Source organism: Salmo salar, chromosome 02 (assembly GCF_965601325.2).
Source record: "Salmo salar chromosome 02, fSalSal1, whole genome shotgun sequence".
Lineage (NCBI taxonomy): Eukaryota > Metazoa > Chordata > Actinopteri > Salmoniformes > Salmonidae > Salmo > Salmo salar.
This window is the reverse complement of record NC_138292.1, coordinates 75,549,464-75,569,472: the sequence shown is the minus strand read 5'-3', so window position 1 is coordinate 75,569,472 and position 20,009 is coordinate 75,549,464. Positions and strand designations below refer to the sequence as shown.

At 42.8% G+C, this 20,009-nt stretch overlaps 1 protein-coding gene across 1 annotated transcript in view; it reads left to right on the top strand.

Moving 5' to 3' along the window:
* Positions 1-19,801, top strand: part of LOC106591663 (transitional endoplasmic reticulum ATPase) — a 122,914-nt gene extending 103,113 nt beyond the window's left edge. Inside the window, exons 8-19 of the mRNA XM_082967060.1 lie at positions 10,227-10,360; positions 11,907-12,042; positions 12,183-12,295; positions 12,781-12,945; positions 13,179-13,301; positions 15,327-15,405; positions 15,556-15,689; positions 16,187-16,365; positions 17,925-18,054; positions 18,318-18,476; positions 18,929-19,080; positions 19,240-19,801. Coding sequence (XP_082823186.1) covers positions 10,227-10,360; positions 11,907-12,042; positions 12,183-12,295; positions 12,781-12,945; positions 13,179-13,301; positions 15,327-15,405; positions 15,556-15,689; positions 16,187-16,365; positions 17,925-18,054; positions 18,318-18,476; positions 18,929-19,080; positions 19,240-19,333 — 1,598 coding nt within the window. The 3' untranslated portion in view covers positions 19,334-19,801. The remainder of the gene's footprint in view (positions 1-10,226; positions 10,361-11,906; positions 12,043-12,182; positions 12,296-12,780; positions 12,946-13,178; positions 13,302-15,326; positions 15,406-15,555; positions 15,690-16,186; positions 16,366-17,924; positions 18,055-18,317; positions 18,477-18,928; positions 19,081-19,239) is intronic.
* The last annotated feature ends 208 nt before the right edge of the window (positions 19,802-20,009 follow it).

Below are 20,009 nucleotides of genomic sequence, written 5' to 3'. Positions count from 1 at the left end.
CATAATGTATTCTAACCCAGTCTATTCATAGGTCATAACGTATTCTAACCCAGTCTATTCATAGGTCATAACGTATTCTAACCCAGTCTATTCATAGGTCATAATGTATTCTAACTCCCTCTACCAGTCTATTCATAGGTCATAACGTATTCTAACTCCCTCTCCCAGTCTATTCATAGGTCATAATGTATTCTAACTCCCTCTCTGTCTATTCATAGGTCATAACGTATTCTAACTCCCTCTCTGTCTATTCATAGGTCATAAAGTATTCTAACTCCCTCTACCAGTCTATTCATAGGTCATAATGTATTCTAACTCCCTCTACCAGTCTATTCATAGGTCATAACGTATTCTAACTCCCTCTACCAATCTATTCATAGGTCATAACGTATTCTAACTCCCTCTACCAGTCTATTCATAGGTCATAACGTATTCTAACTCCCTCTCTGTCTATTCATAGGTCATAACGTATTCTAACTCCCTCTACCAGTCTATTCATAGGTCATAATGTATTCTAACTCCCTCTACCAGTCTATTCATAGGTCATAATGTATTCTAACTCCCTCTACCAGTCTATTCATAGGTCATAATGTATTCTAACTCCCTCTACCAGTCTATTCATAGGTCATAATGTATTCTAACTCCCTCTACCAGTCTATTCATAGGTCATAACGTATTCTAACTCCCTCTACCAGTCTATTCATAGGTCATAACGTATTCTAACTCCCTCTACCAGTCTATTCATAGGTCATAACGTATTCTAACTCCCTCTACCAGTCTATTCATAGGTCATAACGTATTCTAACTCCCTCTACCAGTCTATTCATAGGTCATAACGTATTCTAACTCCCTCTCTGTCTATTCATAGGTCATAATGTATTCTACCTCCCTCTACCAGTCTATTCATAGGTCATAATGTATTCTAACTCCCTCTACCAGTCTATTCATAGGTCATAACGTATTCTAACTCCCTCTACCAGTCTATTCATAGGTCATAACGTATTCTAACTCCCTCTCTGTCTATTCATAGGTCATAACGTATTCTAACTCCCTCTACCAGTCTATTCATAGGTCATAACGTATTCTAACTCCCTCTCTGTCTATTCATATGTCATAATGTATTCTAACTCCCTCTCTGTCTATTCATAGGTCATAACGTATTCTAACTCCCTCTCTGTCTATTCATAGGTCATAATGTATTCTAACTCCCTCTCTGTCTATTCATAGGTCATAACGTATTCTAACTCCCTCTACCAGTCTATTCATAGGTCATAATGTATTCTAACTCCCTCTACCAGTCTATTCATAGGTCATAACGTATTCTAACCCAGTCTATTCATAGGTCATAATGTATTCTAACCCAGTCTATTCATATGTCATAACGTATTCTAACCCAGTCTATTCATAGGTCATAACGTATTCTAACTCCCTCTCTGTCTATTCATAGGTCATAACGTATTCTAACTCCCTCTCTGTCTATTCATAGGTCATAATGTATTCTAACTCCCTCTACCAGTCTATTCATAGGTCATAACGTATTCTAACCCAGTCTATTCATAGGTCATAATGTATTCTAACCCAGTCTATTCATAGGTCATAACGTATTCTAACCCAGTCTATTCATAGGTCATAACGTATTCTAACCCAGTCTATTCATAGGTCATAATGTATTCTAACTCCCTCTACCAGTCTATTCATAGGTCATAACGGATTCTAACTCCCTCTCCCAGTCTATTCATAGGTCATAACGTATTCTAACTCCCTCTCCCAGTCTATTCATAGGTCATAACGTATTCTAACTCCCTCTCTGTCTATTCATAGGTCATAAAGTATTCTAACTCCCTCTACCAGTCTATTCATAGGTCATAACGTATTCTAACTCCCTCTACCAGTCTATTCATAGGTCATAACGTATTCTAACTCCCTCTACCAATCTATTCATAGGTCATAACGTATTCTAACTCCCTCTCTGTCTATTCATAGGTCATAACGTATTCTAAGTCCCTCTCTGTCTATTCATAGGTCATAACGTATTCTAACTCCCTCTACCAGTCTATTCATAGGTCATAATGTATTCTAACTCCCTCTACCAATCTATTCATAGGTCATAACGTATTCTAACTCCCTCTCTGTCTATTCATAGGTCATAACGTATTCTAACTCCCTCTCTGTCTATTCATAGGTCATAACGTATTCTAACTCCCTCTACCAGTCTATTCATAGGTCATAATGTATTCTAACTCCCTCTACCAGTCTATTCATAGGTCATAATGTATTCTAACTCCCTCTACCAATCTATTCATAGGTCATAACGTATTCTAACTCCCTCTACCAGTCTATTCATAGGTCATAACGTATTCTAACTCCCTCTCTGTCTATTCATAGGTCATAACGTATTCTAACTCCCTCTCTGTCTATTCATAGGTCATAATGTATTCTAACTCCCTCTACCAGTCTATTCATAGGTCTTAACGTATTCTAACTCCCTCTCTGTCTATTCATAGGTCATAACGTATTCAAACTCCCTCTACCAGTCTATTCATAGGTCATAATGTATTCTAACTCCCTCTACCAGTCTATTCATAGGTCATAATGTATTCTAACTCCCTCTACCAGTCTATTCATAGGTCATAACGTATTCTAACTCCCTCTACCAGTCTATTCATAGGTCATAACGTATTCTAACTCCCTCTACCAGTCTATTCATAGGTCATAATGTATTCTAACTCCCTCTCTGTCTATTCATAGGTCATAACGTATTCTAACTCCCTCTACCAGTCTATTCATAGGTCATAACGTATTCTAACTCCTTCTCTGTCTATTCATAGGTCATAACGTATTCTAACTCCCTCTACCAGTCTATTCATAGGTCATAACGTATTCTAACTCCCTCTACCAGTCTATTCATAGGTCATAACGTATTCTAACTCCCTCTACCAGTCTATTCATAGGTCATAACGTTTTCTAACTCCCTCTACCAGTCTATTCATAGGTCATAATGTATTCTAACTCCCTCTACCAGTCTATTCATAGGTCATAACGTATTCTAACTCCCTCTACCAGTCTATTCATAGGTCATAACGTATTCTAACTCCCTCTACCAGTCTATTCATAGGTCATAACGTATTCTAACTCCCTCTCTGTCTATTCATAGGTCATAATGTATTCTAACTCCCTCTCTCTCTATTCATAGGTCATAATGTATTCTAACTCCCTCTACCAGTCTATTCATAGGTCATAACGTATTCTAACTCCCTCTCTGTCTATTCATAGGTCATAATGTATTCTAACTCCCTCTACCAGTCTATTCATAGGTCATAACGTATTCTAACCCAGTCTATTCATAGGTCATAATGTATTCTAACCCAGTCTATTCATAGGTCATAACGTATTCTAACCCAGTCTATTCATAGGTCATAACGTATTCTAACCCAGTCTATTCATAGGTCATAATGTATTCTAACTCCCTCTACCAGTCTATTCATAGGTCATAACGTATTCTAACTCCCTCTCCCAGTCTATTCATAGGTCATAATGTATTCTAACTCCCTCTCTGTCTATTCATAGGTCATAACGTATTCTAACTCCCTCTACCAGTCTATTCATAGGTCATAACGTATTCTAACTCCCTCTCTGTCTATTCATAGGTCATAACGTATTCTAACTCCCTCTACCAGTCTATTCATAGGTCATAATGTATTCTAACTCCCTCTACCAGTCTATTCATAGGTCATAACGTATTCTAACTCCCTCTACCAATCTATTCATAGGTCATAACGTATTCTAACTCCCTCTACCAGTCTATTCATAGGTCATAACGTATTCTAACTCCCTCTCTGTCTATTCATAGGTCATAACGTATTCTAACTCCCTCTACCAGTCTATTCATAGGTCATAATGTATTCTAACTCCCTCTACCAGTCTATTCATAGGTCATAATGTATTCTAACTCCCTCTACCAGTCTATTCATAGGTCATAATGTATTCTAACTCCCTCTACCAGTCTATTCATAGGTCATAATGTATTCTAACTCCCTCTACCAGTCTATTCATAGGTCATAACGTATTCTAACTCTCTCTACCAGTCTATTCATAGGTCATAACGTATTCTAACTCCCTCTACCAGTCTATTCATAGGTCATAACGTATTCTAACTCCCTCTACCAGTCTATTCATAGGTCATAACGTATTCTAACTCCCTCTACCAGTCTATTCATAGGTCATAACGTATTCTAACTCCCTCTCTGTCTATTCATAGGTCATAATGTATTCTAACTCCCTCTACCAGTCTATTCATAGGTCATAATGTATTCTAACTCCCTCTACCAGTCTATTCATAGGTCATAACGTATTCTAACTCCCTCTACCAGTCTATTCATAGGTCATAACGTATTCTAACTCCCTCTCTGTCTATTCATAGGTCATAACGTATTCTAACTCCCTCTACCAGTCTATTCATAGGTCATAACGTATTCTAACTCCCTCTCTGTCTATTCATATGTCATAATGTATTCTAACTCCCTCTCTGTCTATTCATAGGTCACAACGTATTCTAACTCCCTCTCTGTCTATTCATAGGTCATAATGTATTCTAACTCCCTCTCTGTCTATTCATAGGTCATAACGTATTCTAACTCCCTCTACCAGTCTATTCATAGGTCATAATGTATTCTAACTCCCTCTACCAGTCTATTCATAGGTCATAACGTATTCTAACCCAGTCTATTCATAGGTCATAATGTATTCTAACCCAGTCTATTCATATGTCATAACGTATTCTAACCCAGTCTATTCATAGGTCATAACGTATTCTAACTCCCTCTCTGTCTATTCATAGGTCATAACGTATTCTAACTCCCTCTCTGTCTATTCATAGGTCATAATGTATTCTAACTCCCTCTACCAGTCTATTCATAGGTCATAACGTATTCTAACCCAGTCTATTCATAGGTCATAATGTATTCTAACCCAGTCTATTCATAGGTCATAACGTATTCTAACCCAGTCTATTCATAGGTCATAACGTATTCTAACCCAGTCTATTCATAGGTCATAATGTATTCTAACTCCCTCTACCAGTCTATTCATAGGTCATAACGGATTCTAACTCCCTCTCCCAGTCTATTCATAGGTCATAACGTATTCTAACTCCCTCTCCCAGTCTATTCATAGGTCATAACGTATTCTAACTCCCTCTCTGTCTATTCATAGGTCATAAAGTATTCTAACTCCCTCTACCAGTCTATTCATAGGTCATAACGTATTCTAACTCCCTCTACCAGTCTATTCATAGGTCATAACGTATTCTAACTCCCTCTACCAATCTATTCATAGGTCATAACGTATTCTAACTCCCTCTCTGTCTATTCATAGGTCATAACGTATTCTAAGTCCCTCTCTGTCTATTCATAGGTCATAACGTATTCTAACTCCCTCTACCAGTCTATTCATAGGTCATAATGTATTCTAACTCCCTCTACCAATCTATTCATAGGTCATAACGTATTCTAACTCCCTCTACCAGTCTATTCATAGGTCATAACGTATTCTAACTCCCTCTCTGTCTATTCATAGGTCATAACGTATTCTAACTCCCTCTCTGTCTATTCATAGGTCATAATGTATTCTAACTCCCTCTACCAGTCTATTCATAGGTCATAACGTATTCTAACTCCCTCTCTGTCTATTCATAGGTCATAACGTATTCTAACTCCCTCTACCAGTCTATTCATAGGTCATAACGTATTCTAACTCCCTCTCTGTCTATTCATAGGTCATAACGTATTCTAACTCCCTATCTGTCTATTCATAGGTCATAACGTATTCTAACTCCCTCTACCAGTCTATTCATAGGTCATAACGTATTCTAACTCCCTCTCTGTCTATTCATAGGTCATAACGTATTCTAACTCCCTCTCTGTCTATTCATAGGTCATAATGTATTCTAACTCCCTCTACCAGTCTATTCATAGGTCATAACGTATTCTAACTCCCTCTACCAGTCTATTCATAGGTCATAACGTATTCTAACTCCCTCTACCAGTCTATTCATAGGTCATAACGTATTCTAACTCCCTCTCCCAATCTATTCATAGGTCATAATGTATTCTAACTCCCTCTACCAGTCTATTCATAGGTCATAATGTATTCTAACTCCCTCTACCAGTCTATTCATAGGTCATAACGTATTCTAACTCCCTCTACCAGTCTATTCATAGGTCATAACGTATTCTAACTCCCTCTACCAGTCTATTCATAGGTCATAACGTATTCTAACTCCCTCTACCAGTCTATTCATAGGTCATAACGTATTCTAACTCCCTATACCAGTCTATTCATAGGTCATAACGTATTCTAACTCCCTCTACCAGTCTATTCATAAGGTCATAATGTATTCTAACTCCCTCTCTGTCTATTCATAGGTCATAACGTATTCTAACTCCCTCTACCAGTCTATTCATAGGTCATAATGTATTCTAACTCCCTCTCTGTCTATTCATAGGTCATAACGTATTCTAACTCCCTCTACCAGTCTATTCATAGGTCATAACGTATTCTAACTCCCTCTACCAGTCTATTCATAGGTCATAACGTATTCTAACTCCCTCTCTGTCTATTCATAGGTCATAATGTATTCTAACTCCCTCTACCAGTCTATTCATAGGTCATAACGTATTCTAACTCCCTCTCTGTCTATTCATAGGTCATAACGTATTCTATCTCCCTCTCTGTCTATTCATAGGTCATAATGTATTCTAACTCCCTCTACCAGTCTATTCATAGGTCATAACGTATTCTAACCCAGTCTATTCATAGGTCATAATGTATTCTAACCCAGTCTATTCATAGGTCATAACGTATTCTAACCCAGTCTATTCATAGGTCATAACGTATTCTAACCCAGTCTATTCATAGGTCATAATGTATTCTAACTCCCTCTACCAGTCTATTCATAGGTCATAACGTATTCTAACTCCCTCCCAGTCTATTCATAGGTCATAATGTATTCTAACTCCCTCTCTGTCTATTCATAGGTCATAACGTATTCTAACTCCCTATACCAGTCTATTCATAGGTCATAACGTATGCTAACTCCCTCTACCAGTCTATTCATAGGTCATAACGTATTCTAACTCCCTCTACCAGTCTATTCATAGGTCATAATGTATTCTAACTCCCTCTACCAGTCTATTCATAGGTCATAACGTATTCTAACTCCCTCTACCAGTCTATTCATAGGTCATAACGTATTCTAACTCCCTCTACCAGTCTATTCATAGGTCATAACGTATTCTAACTCCCTCTCTGTCTATTCATAGGTCATAACGTATTCTATCTCCCTCTCTGTCTATTCATAGGTCATAATGTATTCTAACTCCCTCTACCAGTCTATTCATAGGTCATAACGTATTCTAACCCAGTCTATTCATAGGTCATAATGTATTCTAACCCAGTCTATTCATAGGTCATAACGTATTCTAACCCAGTCTATTCATAGGTCATAACGTATTCTAACCCAGTCTATTCATAGGTCATAATGTATTCTAACTCCCTCTACCAGTCTATTCATAGGTCATAACGTATTCTAACTCCCTCCCAGTCTATTCATAGGTCATAATGTATTCTAACTCCCTCTCTGTCTATTCATAGGTCATAACGTATTCTAACTCCCTATACCAGTCTATTCATAGGTCATAACGTATGCTAACTCCCTCTACCAGTCTATTCATAGGTCATAACGTATTCTAACTCCCTCTACCAGTCTATTCATAGGTCATAATGTATTCTAACTCCCTCTACCAGTCTATTCATAGGTCATAACGTATTCTAACTCCCTCTACCAGTCTATTCATAGGTCATAACGTATTCTAACTCCCTCTACCAGTCTATTCATAGGTCATAACGTATTCTAACTCCCTCTCTGTCTATTCATAGGTCATAACGTATTCTATCTCCCTCTCTGTCTATTCATAGGTCATAATGTATTCTAACTCCCTCTACCAGTCTATTCATAGGTCATAACGTATTCTAACCCAGTCTATTCATAGGTCATAATGTATTCTAACTCCCTCTACCAGTCTATTCATAGGTCATAACGTATTCTAACCCAGTCTATTCATAGGTCATAACGTATTCTAACTCCCTCTACCAGTCTATTCATAGGTCATAATGTATTCTAACTCCCTCTACCAGTCTATTCATAGGTCATAACGTATTCTAACTCCCTCTACCAGTCTATTCATAGGTCATAACGTATTCTAACTCCCTCTCTGTCTATTCATAGGTCATAACGTATTCGATCTCCCTCTCTGTCTATTCATAGGTCATAATGTATTCTAACTCCCTCTACCAGTCTATTCATAGGTCATAACGTATTCTAACCCAGTCTATTCATAGGTCATAATGTATTCTAACCCAGTCTATTCATAGGTCATAACGTATTCTAACCCAGTCTATTCATAGGTCATAACGTATTCTAACCCAGTCTATTCATAGGTCATAATGTATTCTAACTCCCTCTACCAGTCTATTCATAGGTCATAATGTATTCTAACTCCCTCTCTGTCTATTCATAGGTCATAACGTATTCTAACTCCCTCTCTGTCTATTCATAGGTCATAACGTATTCTAACTCCCTCTACCAGTCTATTCATAGGTCATAACGTATTCTAACTCCCTCTACCAGTCTATTCATAGGTCATAACGTATTCTAACTCCCTCTCTGTCTATTCATAGGTCATAACGTATTCTAACTCCCTCTCTGTCTATTCATAGGTCATAACGTATTCTAACTCCCTCTACCAGTCTATTCATAGGCCATAACGTATTCTAACTCCCTCTACCAGTCTATTCATAGGTCATAATGTATTCTAACTCCCTCTCTGTCTATTCATAGGTCATAACGTATTCTAACTCCCTCTCTGTCTATTCATAGGTCATAATGTATTCTAACCCAGTCTATTCATAGGTCATAATGTATTCTAACTCCCTCTACCAGTCTATTCATAGGTCATAACGTATTCTAACTCCCTCTCTGTCTATTCATAGGTCATAACGTATTCTAACTCCCTCTCTGTCTATTCATAGGTCATAACGTATTCTAACTCCCTCTCTGTCTATTCATAGGTCATAATGTATTCTAACTCCCTCTCTGTCTATTCATAGGTCATAACGTATTCTAACTCCCTCTCTGTCTATTCATAGGTCATAACGTATTCTAACTCCCTCTCTGTCTATTCATAGGTCATAACGTATTCTAACTCCCTCTACCAGTCTATTCATAGGTCGTAACGTATTCTAACTCCCTCTCTGTCTATTCATAGGTCATAACGTATTCTAACTCCCTCTACCAGTCTATTCATAGGTCATAACGTATTCTAACTCCCTCTCTGTCTATTCATAGGTCATAACGTATTCTAACTCCCTCTACCAGTCTATTCATAGGTCATAATGTATTCTAACTCCCTCTACCAGTCTATTCATAGGTCATAACGTATTCTAACTCCCTCTACCAGTCTATTCATAGGTCATAATGTATTCTAACTCCCTCTACCAGTCTATTCATAGGTCATAACGTATTATAACTCCCTCTCCCAGTCTATTCATAGGTCATAATGTATTCTAACTCCCTCTACCAGTCTATTCATAGATCATAACGTATTCTAACTCCCTCTACCAGTCTATTCATAGGTCATAACGTATTCTAACTCCCTCTACCAGTCTATTCATAGGTCATAATGTATTCTAACTCCCTCTACCAATCTATTCATAGGTCATATCGTATTCTAACTCCCTCTACCAGTCTATTCATAGGTCATAACGTATTCTAACTCCCTCTACCAGTCTATTCATAGGTCATAACGTATTCTAACTCCCTCTACCAGTATATTCATAGGTCATAACGTATTCTAACTCCCTCTCTGTCTATTCATAGGTCATAACGTATTCTAACTCCCTCTACCAGTCTATTCATAGGTCATAATGTATTCTAACTCCCTCTACCAGTCTATTCATAGGTCATATCGTATTCTAACTCCCTCTCTGTCTATTCATAGGTCATAATGTATTCTAACTCCCTCTACCAGTCTATTCATAGGTCATAATGTATTCTAACTCCCTCTACCAGTCTTGCTGTTAGGTAGGATGGAAAGCACATTTTGGTTCGGGGGATTATCTTCATTCTGTCTTCTCTGTCTCCTGTGTGTTACGCTGTATTGTGTCCCCAGGTCCTGAGATCATGAGTAAGATGGCCGGGGAGTCAGAGAGCAACCTGAGGAAAGCCTTCGAGGAGGCAGAGAAAAACTCTCCCGCCATTATCTTCATAGATGAACTGGATTCTATCGCTCCTAAGAGAGAGAAGGTGAGGAGGGAGAGAAAGACTGGATTCTATCGCTCCTAAGAGAGAGAAGGTGAGGAGGGAGGGAAAGACTGGATTCTATCGCTCCTAAGAGAGAGAAGGTGAGGAGGGAGGGAAAGGGGGAGAGAGAAGAACAGTAGAATACAAGTTGGGAGAAAGAAAAGCGTGTGTGATAACAGTGTGTTCCTGCGTACATGATTATGTGTGTGATAACTGTGTGTGATAACTGTGTGTGCCTGCGTACATGATTATGTGTGTGATAACTGTGTGTTCATGTGCCTGCGGGCTTGTGCACGTGTGTGTGTGTTTGTGTGTGTATGATAACTTTGTTTGTGTTTGTGTTATAACTGTGTGTGTTTATAACTGTGTGTGTGTTTATAACTGTTTGTGTGTGTGTGTGTGTGTGTGTGTGTGTGTGTGTGTGTGTGTGTGTGTGTGTGTGTGTGTGTGTGTGTGTGTGTGTGTGTGTGTGTGTGTTATAACTGTGTGTGTGTTATAACTGTGTGTGTGTTATAACTGTGTGTGTGTTATAACTGTGTGTGTTTATAACTGTGTGTGTTTGTGTGTTATAACTGTGTGTGTGTGTGTGTGTTATAACTGTGTGTGTGTTATAACTGTGTGTGTGTGTGTGTGTGTGTGTTATAACTGTGTGTGTTTATAACTGTGTGTGTGTGTGTGTTATAACTGTGTGTGTGCAGTGGTGGAAAACGTATTCAATTGTCATACTTGAGTAAAAGTATAGACACCTTAATAGAAAATGACTCCAGTAAAAGTGAAAATCACCCAGTAAAATACTAAATGAGTAAAAGAAAAAACATATTTGGTTTTAAATATTCTTAATTATGAAAAGTAAATGGAATTGATAAAATGTACTTAAGTATCAAAAGTAAAATTACAAACCATTTCATCTTCCTTATATTAAACCAGACGCCATGATTTTCTTGTTTTTATTCATTTACGAATAGCCAGGGTCACACTCCAACATTCAGACATCATTTATAAACCAAACATTTGTGTTTAGTGAGTCGGCCAGATCAGAGGCAGTAGGGATGACCAGGGATGTTCTCTTGATAAGTGTGTGAATTGGACCATTTTCCTGTCTTGCTAGGCATTCAAAACGTAACGTGTACTTTTGGGTGTCAGGGGAAATGTATGGTGTAAAACGTACATACTTTTATTTAGGAATGTAGTGAAGTAAAAGTTGGCAAAAATATAAATAGTAAAGTAAAGTACAGACACCCCCCAATAATAATTAAGTAGTACTTTAAATGATTTTTACTTAAGTACTTTACACTACTGTGTGTTTGTGTGTGTGTGACAACTGTTCGTGCTTGCATACATGATTGTGTGTATGATAACTTTGTGTGTGTGGGGGGGGGGACGACGACTGTGTGTGCGTATGTATGTTTGTGTGATAACTTTGTGTGTGTGTGTGTGTGTGTGTGTGTGTGTGTGTGTGTGTGTGTGTGTGTGTGTGTGTGTGTGTGTGTGTGTGTGTATGTTTGTGTGATAACTCTGTGTGTGTGTGTGTGTGCGTGTGTGTGATCAGACCCATGGGGAGGTGGAGAGGCGAATCGTATCACAGCTCCTCACCCTGATGGATGGACTGAAGCAGAGAACTCACGTTATCGTCATGGCAGCCACCAACAGACCCAACAGCATCGACCCTGCCCTGAGACGCTTCGGTTAGAGAGACACACACTCACACACACACACACACACACACACACACACACACACACACACACACACACACACACACACACACACACACACACACACACACACACACACACTAGTTAACACCCGTCTCTGTGTAACTCAGGCAGGTTTGACAGAGAGATAGACATCGGCATCCCAGACTCCACTGGTAGACTGGAGATACTGCAGATTCACACCAAGAACATGAAACTATCTGATGACGTGGACCTGGAGAGGGTGAGGAGGGGGGAGAGATGGGGAGGGGGAGGGGGAGAGATGGGGAGGGGAGAGAGATGGGGAGGGGAGAGGACAACGGGAGGAGGGGGGAGAGATGGGGAGGGGGAGGGGAGAGGACACGGGGAGGAGGGGGGAGAGATGGGGAGGGGGAGGGGAGAGGACAAGGGGAGGGGGGGGCAGAGATGGGGAGGGGAGAGGACTGGGGGAGGAGGGGGGAGAGATGGGGGAGGGGGAGGGGGGGAGAGATGCGGAGGAGAGGGGGAGGTCAAAAGTAGTGCACTATATAGGGAATAGGGCTCTGGTCTAAAGTAGTGCACTATATAGGGAATAGGGCTCTGGTCTAAAGTAGTGCACTATATAGGGAATATGCTTCTGGTCTAAAGTAGTGCACTATATAGAGAATAGGGTGCCATGACTGGGGACTGTTTTGTGCCAGTGAAGTTGGGACAATAAAGTTCTATTCATTGTACTGTGCTTCCTGGTAGGTTTCCATGGATGCGCATGGCCATGTGGGGTCAGACCTGGCAGCTCTGTGTTCTGAGGCGGCTCTACAGGCCATCAGGAAGAAGATGACCCTGATTGACCTGGAGGACGACACCATTGATGCTGAACTGCTCAACTCACTGGCAGTTACCAACGATGACTTCAGGGTTAGTGGCAGCAACACACACACACACACACACACACACACACACACACACACACACACACACACACACACACACACACACACACACACACACACTATAGACCTGCTCATCTCATTGTCCATCTCCCTCCCTCCCTCCCTCCCTCCCTCCCTCCCTCCCTCCCTCCCTCCCTCCCTCCCTCACTACTTCCCTCCTCCCTCCCTCCCTCCCCCCCTCCTCCTCTCTCCCTCCAGTGGGCGTTGGGGCAGAGTAACCCGTCAGCTCTGAGGGAAACAGTAGTGGAGGTTCCTAATGTTAACTGGGAGGATATAGGAGGACTGGGAGAGGTCAAGAGAGAACTGCAGGAACTAGTACAGGTAACACACACACACACCTGCATCTCTACAGGTAACCCACACACACACACCTGTATCTCTACAGGTAACACACACACACCTGTATCTCTACAGGTAACACACACACACCTGTATCTCTACAGGTAACACACACACACCTGTATCTCTACAGGTTACACACACACCTGTATCTCTACAGGTAACACACACACACCTGTATCTCTACAGGTAACACACACACACCTGTATCTCTACAGGTAACACACACACCTGTATCTCTACAGGTAACACACACACACACACCTGTATCTCTACAGGTAACACACACACCTGTATCTCTACAGGTAACACACACACACACCTGTATCTCTACAGGTAACACACACACACACACCTGTATCTCTACAGGTTACACACACACACACACCTGTATCTCTACAGGTTACACACACACACCTGTATCTCTACAGGTTACACACACACACCTGTATCTCTACAGGTAACACACACACACCTGTATCTCTACAGGTAACACACACACACCTGTATCTCTACAGGTAACACACACACACCTGTATCTCTACAGGTAACACACACACACCTGTATCTCTACAGGTTACACACACACCTGTATCTCTACAGGTAACACACACACACCTGTATCTCTACAGGTAACACACACACACCTGTATCTCTACAGGTAACACACACACCTGTATCTCTACAGGTAACACACACACACACCTGTATCTCTACAGGTAACACACACACCTGTATCTCTACAGGTAACACACACACACACCTGTATCTCTACAGGTAACACACACACACACACCTGTATCTCTACAGGTTACACACACACACACACCTGTATCTCTACAGGTTACACACACACACCTGTATCTCTACAGGTTACACACACACACCTGTATCTCTACAGGTAACACACACACACCTGTATCTCTACAGGTAACACACACACACCTGTATCTCTACAGGTTACACACACACCTGTATCTCTACAGGTTACACACACACACACCTGTATCTCTACAGGTTACACCCACACACACCTGTATCTCTACAGGTTACACACACACACACCTGTATCTCTACAGGTTACACACACACACACCTGTATCTCTACAGGTTACACACACATACACCTGTATCTCTACAGGTTACACACACACACACACCTGTATCTCTACAGGTAACACACACACCTGTATCTCTACAGGTAACACACACACACCTGTATCTCTACAGGTTACACACACACACCTGTACCTCCACAGGTAACACACACACCTGTATCTCTACAGGTAATACACGCACCTGCATCTCTACAGGTTACACACACACCTGTATCTCTACAGGTAACACACACACCTGTATCTCTACAGGTTACACACACACCTGTATCTCTACAGGTAACACACACACCTGTATCTCTACAGGTAACACACACACCTGTATCTCTACAGGTAACACACACACACACCTGTATCTCTACAGGTAACACACACACACACCTGTATCTCAACAGGTAAGACACACACACACCTGCATCTCAACAGGTAACACACACACCTGTATCTTATCACGTAACACACACACACACACCTGTTTCTCAACAGGTAAGACACACACACACCAGTATCTTAACAGGTAACACACACACACACCAGTATCTTAACAGGCAAGACACACACCTCTGTAGCCATAGCAGCTGAGTAAAGGCAGTAAAGACTAATGGCTGAAAACAACAGTTCTGATTCAACAGGACATGGCTGATATTGTGGTCAGAGTCCATATAACAGCCACTCACTGTCTGAACCTTCATGGTGTGTGTTGTGATGGATAGGCCTAGGTGTTGTGGATGTGGAAGAGTATGAAGTTGTCTCTATTGGTCAGTTTTGTCTAAGTGCTTTCCTTGACCCACCCTCCCTCCCTCCCTCCCCACCTCCCCACCTCCCTCCCTCCTCTCCCCCCTCCCACCCTCTCTCTCCTCCCACCCTCTCTCTCCTCCCCCCTCTCTCCCAGTATCCGGTGGAGTACCCAGATAAGTTCCTGAAGTTCGGTATGACCCCGTCACGAGGCGTGCTATTCTATGGACCTCCAGGTCAGAGCACATATGCAGTACACACACACACACACACACACACACACACACACACACACACACACACACACACACACACACACACACACACACACACACACACACACACACACACACACACACACACATCCTGTCTCTCTCTCTTCCCAGGCTGTGGAAAGACCCTGCTAGCCAAGGCGATCGCTAACGAGTGCCAGGCCAACTTCATCTCCATCAAGGGACCTGAGCTGCTCACCATGTGGTTTGGCGAGTCAGAGGCTAATGTCAGGGACGTCTTCGACAAGGTACCACATGGCAGTGGCATAGCCTGACGTAGCAGTGACATAGCCTGACATAAGTGACATAGCTATGTGGTTTGCAGAGTCAGAAACCAACATCAGGGACATCATCGACGATTATGTAGCCTGACATAGTAGTGACGTAGATCATCTAGACAAATACATTCCTGACCTCTGACCTCTGACCTCCGGCCAGACAGGTGGCATCCTGTTCTTTCCTAACCCCTGATCTCTGACCTCTGACCTCCGGCCAGACAGGTGGCATCCTGTTCTTTCCTAACCCCTGACCTCTGACCTCTGACCTCCGGCCAGACAGGTGGCATCCTGTTCTTTCCTAACCCCTGATCTCTGACCTCTGGCCAGACAGGTGGCATCCTGCATCCTGTTCTTTCCTAACCTCCTAACCCCTGACCTCTGACCTCTAACCCCAGGCCAGACAGGAAGCCCCTGCATCCTGTTCTTTCCTAACCTCCTAACCCCTGACCTCTGACCTCTAACCCCAGGCCAGACAGGCGGCCCCCTGCATCCTGTTCTTTGACGAGCTGGACTCCATCGCCAAGTCCAGAGGGGGCGGAGCCGGGGACGCAGGGGGCGCGGCCGACAGGGTCATCAACCAGATCCTCACGGAGATGGACGGAATGTCCAACAAGAAGAACGTCTTTATTATAGGAGCTACCAACAGGTAGAGAGATGTGGGGGGGTCTTTATTATAGGAGCTACCAACAGGTAGAGAGATGTGGGGGGGGGTCTTTATTATAGGAGCTACCAACAGGTAGAGGGATGTGGGGGGGTCTTTATTATAGGAGCTACCAACAGGTAGAGGGATGTGGGGGGGTCTTTATTATAGGAGCTACCAACAGGTAGAGGGATGTGGGGGGGTCTTTATTATAGGAGCTACCAACAGGTAGAGGGATGTGGGGGGGGTCTTTATTATAGGAGCTACCAACAGGTAGAGGGATGTGGGGGGGTCTTTATTATAGGAGCTACCAACAGGTAGAGAGATGTGGGGGGGGGGGTCTTTATTATAGGAGCTACCAACAGGTAGAGAGATGTGGGGGGGGGTCTTTATTATAGGAGCTACCAACAGGTAGAGGGATGTGGGGGGGTCTTTATTATAGGAGCTACCAACAGATAGAGAGATGTGGGGGGGGTCTTTATTATAGGAGCTACCAACAGGTAGAGGGATGTGGGGGGGTCTTTATTATAGGAGCTACCAACAGGTAGAGGGATGTGGGGGGGTCTTTATTATAGGAGCTACCAACAGGTAGAGGGATGTGGGGGGGTCTTTATAATAGACTCTGTTATCCTCCCCCTCCAGACCTGATATAATAGACTCTGTTATCCTCCCCCCTCCAGACCTGATATAATAGACTCTGTTATCCTCCCCCTCCAGACCTGATATAATAGACTCTGTTATCCTCCCCCTCCAGACCTGATATAATAGACTCTGTTATCCTCCCCCTCCAGACCTGATATAATAGACTCTGCTATCCTCCCCCTCCAGACCTGATATAATAGACTCTGTTATCCTCCCCCTCCAGACCTGATATAATAGACTCTGTTATCCTCCCCCTCCAGACCTGATATAATAGACTCTGCTATCCTCCCCCTCCAGACCTGATATAATAGACTCTGCTATCCTCCCCCTCCAGACCTGATATAATAGACTCTGTTATCCTCCCCCTCCAGACCTGATATAATAGACTCTGTTATCCTCCCCCTCCAGACCTGATATAATAGACTCTGCTATCCTCCCCCTCCAGACCTGATATAATAGACTCTGCTATCCTCCCCCTCCAGACCTGATATAATAGACTCTGTTATCCTCCAGACCTGATATAATAGACTCTGTTATCCTCCCCCTCCAGACCTGATATAATAGACTCTGTTATCCTCCCCCTCCAGACCTGATATAATAGACTCTGTTATCCTCCCCCTCCAGACCTGATATAATAGACTCTGTTATCCTCCCCCCTCCAGACCTGATATAATAGACTCTGCTATCCTCCCCCTCCAGACCTGATATAATAGACTCTGTTATCCTCCCCCTCCAGACCTGATATAATAGACTCTGTTATCCTCCCCCCTCCAGACCTGATATAATAGACTCTGTTATCCTCCCCCTCCAGACCTGATATAATAGACTCTGCTATCCTCCCCCTCCAGACCTGATATAATAGACTCTGTTATCCTCCCCCTCCAGACCTGATATAATAGACTCTGTTATCCTCCCCCCTCCAGACCTGATATAATAGACTCTGCTATCCTCCGTCCAGGGAGGCTGGATCAGCTCATCTACATCCCTCTACCAGACACAGCCTCCCGTACCGCCATCCTCAACGCCAACCTACGCAAGTCCCCCATCGCCAGAGTCAGTACACACACACACACACACACATGGACACGCATACATAGACACACACACACATAGACACATAGACACACACACGCATAGACACACATACACACATAGACACACACACACACACATAGACACACACACATAGTCACACACACATAGACACACACAGGCACACCATGATGATGATAATAATAATGAAGTATTTTTGTCTGTCTCCCCTTTCTTCCTCTCTCTCTCCCCCTTCTCCTCTCACAACGACACACACACACCAGGATGTAGACCTGCCCTACCTGTCTGGTATCACCCAGGGTTTCAGTGGGGCCGACCTGACAGAGATCTGCCAGAGGGCCTGTAAGCTGGCCATCAGAGAGGCCATAGAGGCTGAGATCAAAGCAGAGCGCCAGAGGCAGACCCACCCAGGCACCGCCATGGTGAGACGGACGGACGGACGGACGGACAGACAGCCTGCTGTTACACCACCAACACTGCAATACCATATATCTAACAGACAGACAGACAGACAGACAGACAGACAGACAGACAGACAGACAGACAGACAGACAGACAGACAGACAGACAGACAGACAGACAGACAGACAGACAGACAGACAGACAGACAGACAACGCTCCCAGCTGTTACACAACCAACACTGCATCTCACATACAGTACATCACACACTGTATTTCACACACTGTCTACCTCACACATTAAACCTTGTATACACAAAGCACACACACACCGAACCAATACACCAATATTATGTAACTTCACACCCATCCAACCTCTCTCTCCTGCCCTCTCTCTCTCTCTGTCTCCCCTTTCCCCTCGCTCTGTCTTTCTGCCCCTCCCCCCACTCTCCCCTCTCCTCCTCTCTCTCTCCAGGATGAGGACTGTGACCCTGTTCCAGAGATCAGGAAGGATCACTTTGAGGAGGCCATGAGGTTTGCCCGGCGCTCCGTCAGCGACAACGATATCAGGAAGTATGAGATGTTCGCCCAGACACTACAGCAGAGCAGAGGCTTTGGGAACTTCAGGTATGTACTGGGCTGATGCGCGCACACACACACACACACACACACACACACACACACACACACACACCACACACACACACACACACACACACACACACACACACACACACACACACACACACACACACTTCTCTTACACTGACCTCTCTCTCTCCTCAGGTTCCCCTCTGGCTCTCAGTCCGGAGGTCAAGGGTCGGGGTCGGGGTCAGGGGGACAGTTCAGAGACGAGGTAGAGGACGACCTCTACCAGTGAGAAGAAAGACTTGTAATCCTGGAGACTATCACCTCTACCACACCTGCCTGCATATGATGTGGAACTCTGGATCAATTAGATTGTTGTGGGAATCAAATATGGACAGAATAACTTTTAACAGCACATAACGTTTCTGCTTCTTAGCTTAGTGTAGTCTTAAACGTTTCTCATAATAACTGCTGCATCATAATAACTGGTGCGTCATAATAACTGGTGCGTCATAACAACTGGTGCGTCATAACAACTGGTGCGTCATAACAACTGCTGCATTTGAGGAATCGAGAGTCCGTTTGTTTTTTCTTGGAAGAATCATTTGTAAAAGCTGGATGGTCAAAGTACAATGAATATAACTGTGAATGATGATTGTTGTTGTCGTGTTTGAGCTGGTCATCATGGAAGGAATGCTGATTAAAATCTGAAATGTAATCAATTGAGTGTTTTGCTATTAAAACAACTGTCACATAATAATATCCATCCATTTTCATTGTTAATAGAAGAAGCTACTGTAAACAGTAGACTAGGTTACTGGGGGGGGGTCCCTTGAGAGGGCAAGATTGAGTAAAAAATGATCATAAGGAGACGAATACGGAAGAGGAAAGGAATGGAGGGAAAAAGAGAGGCAGAGGAGGTGGAAGAGGGTGAGGGAGGGAAGTGGGTGAGGGAGGGAAGAGGGTGA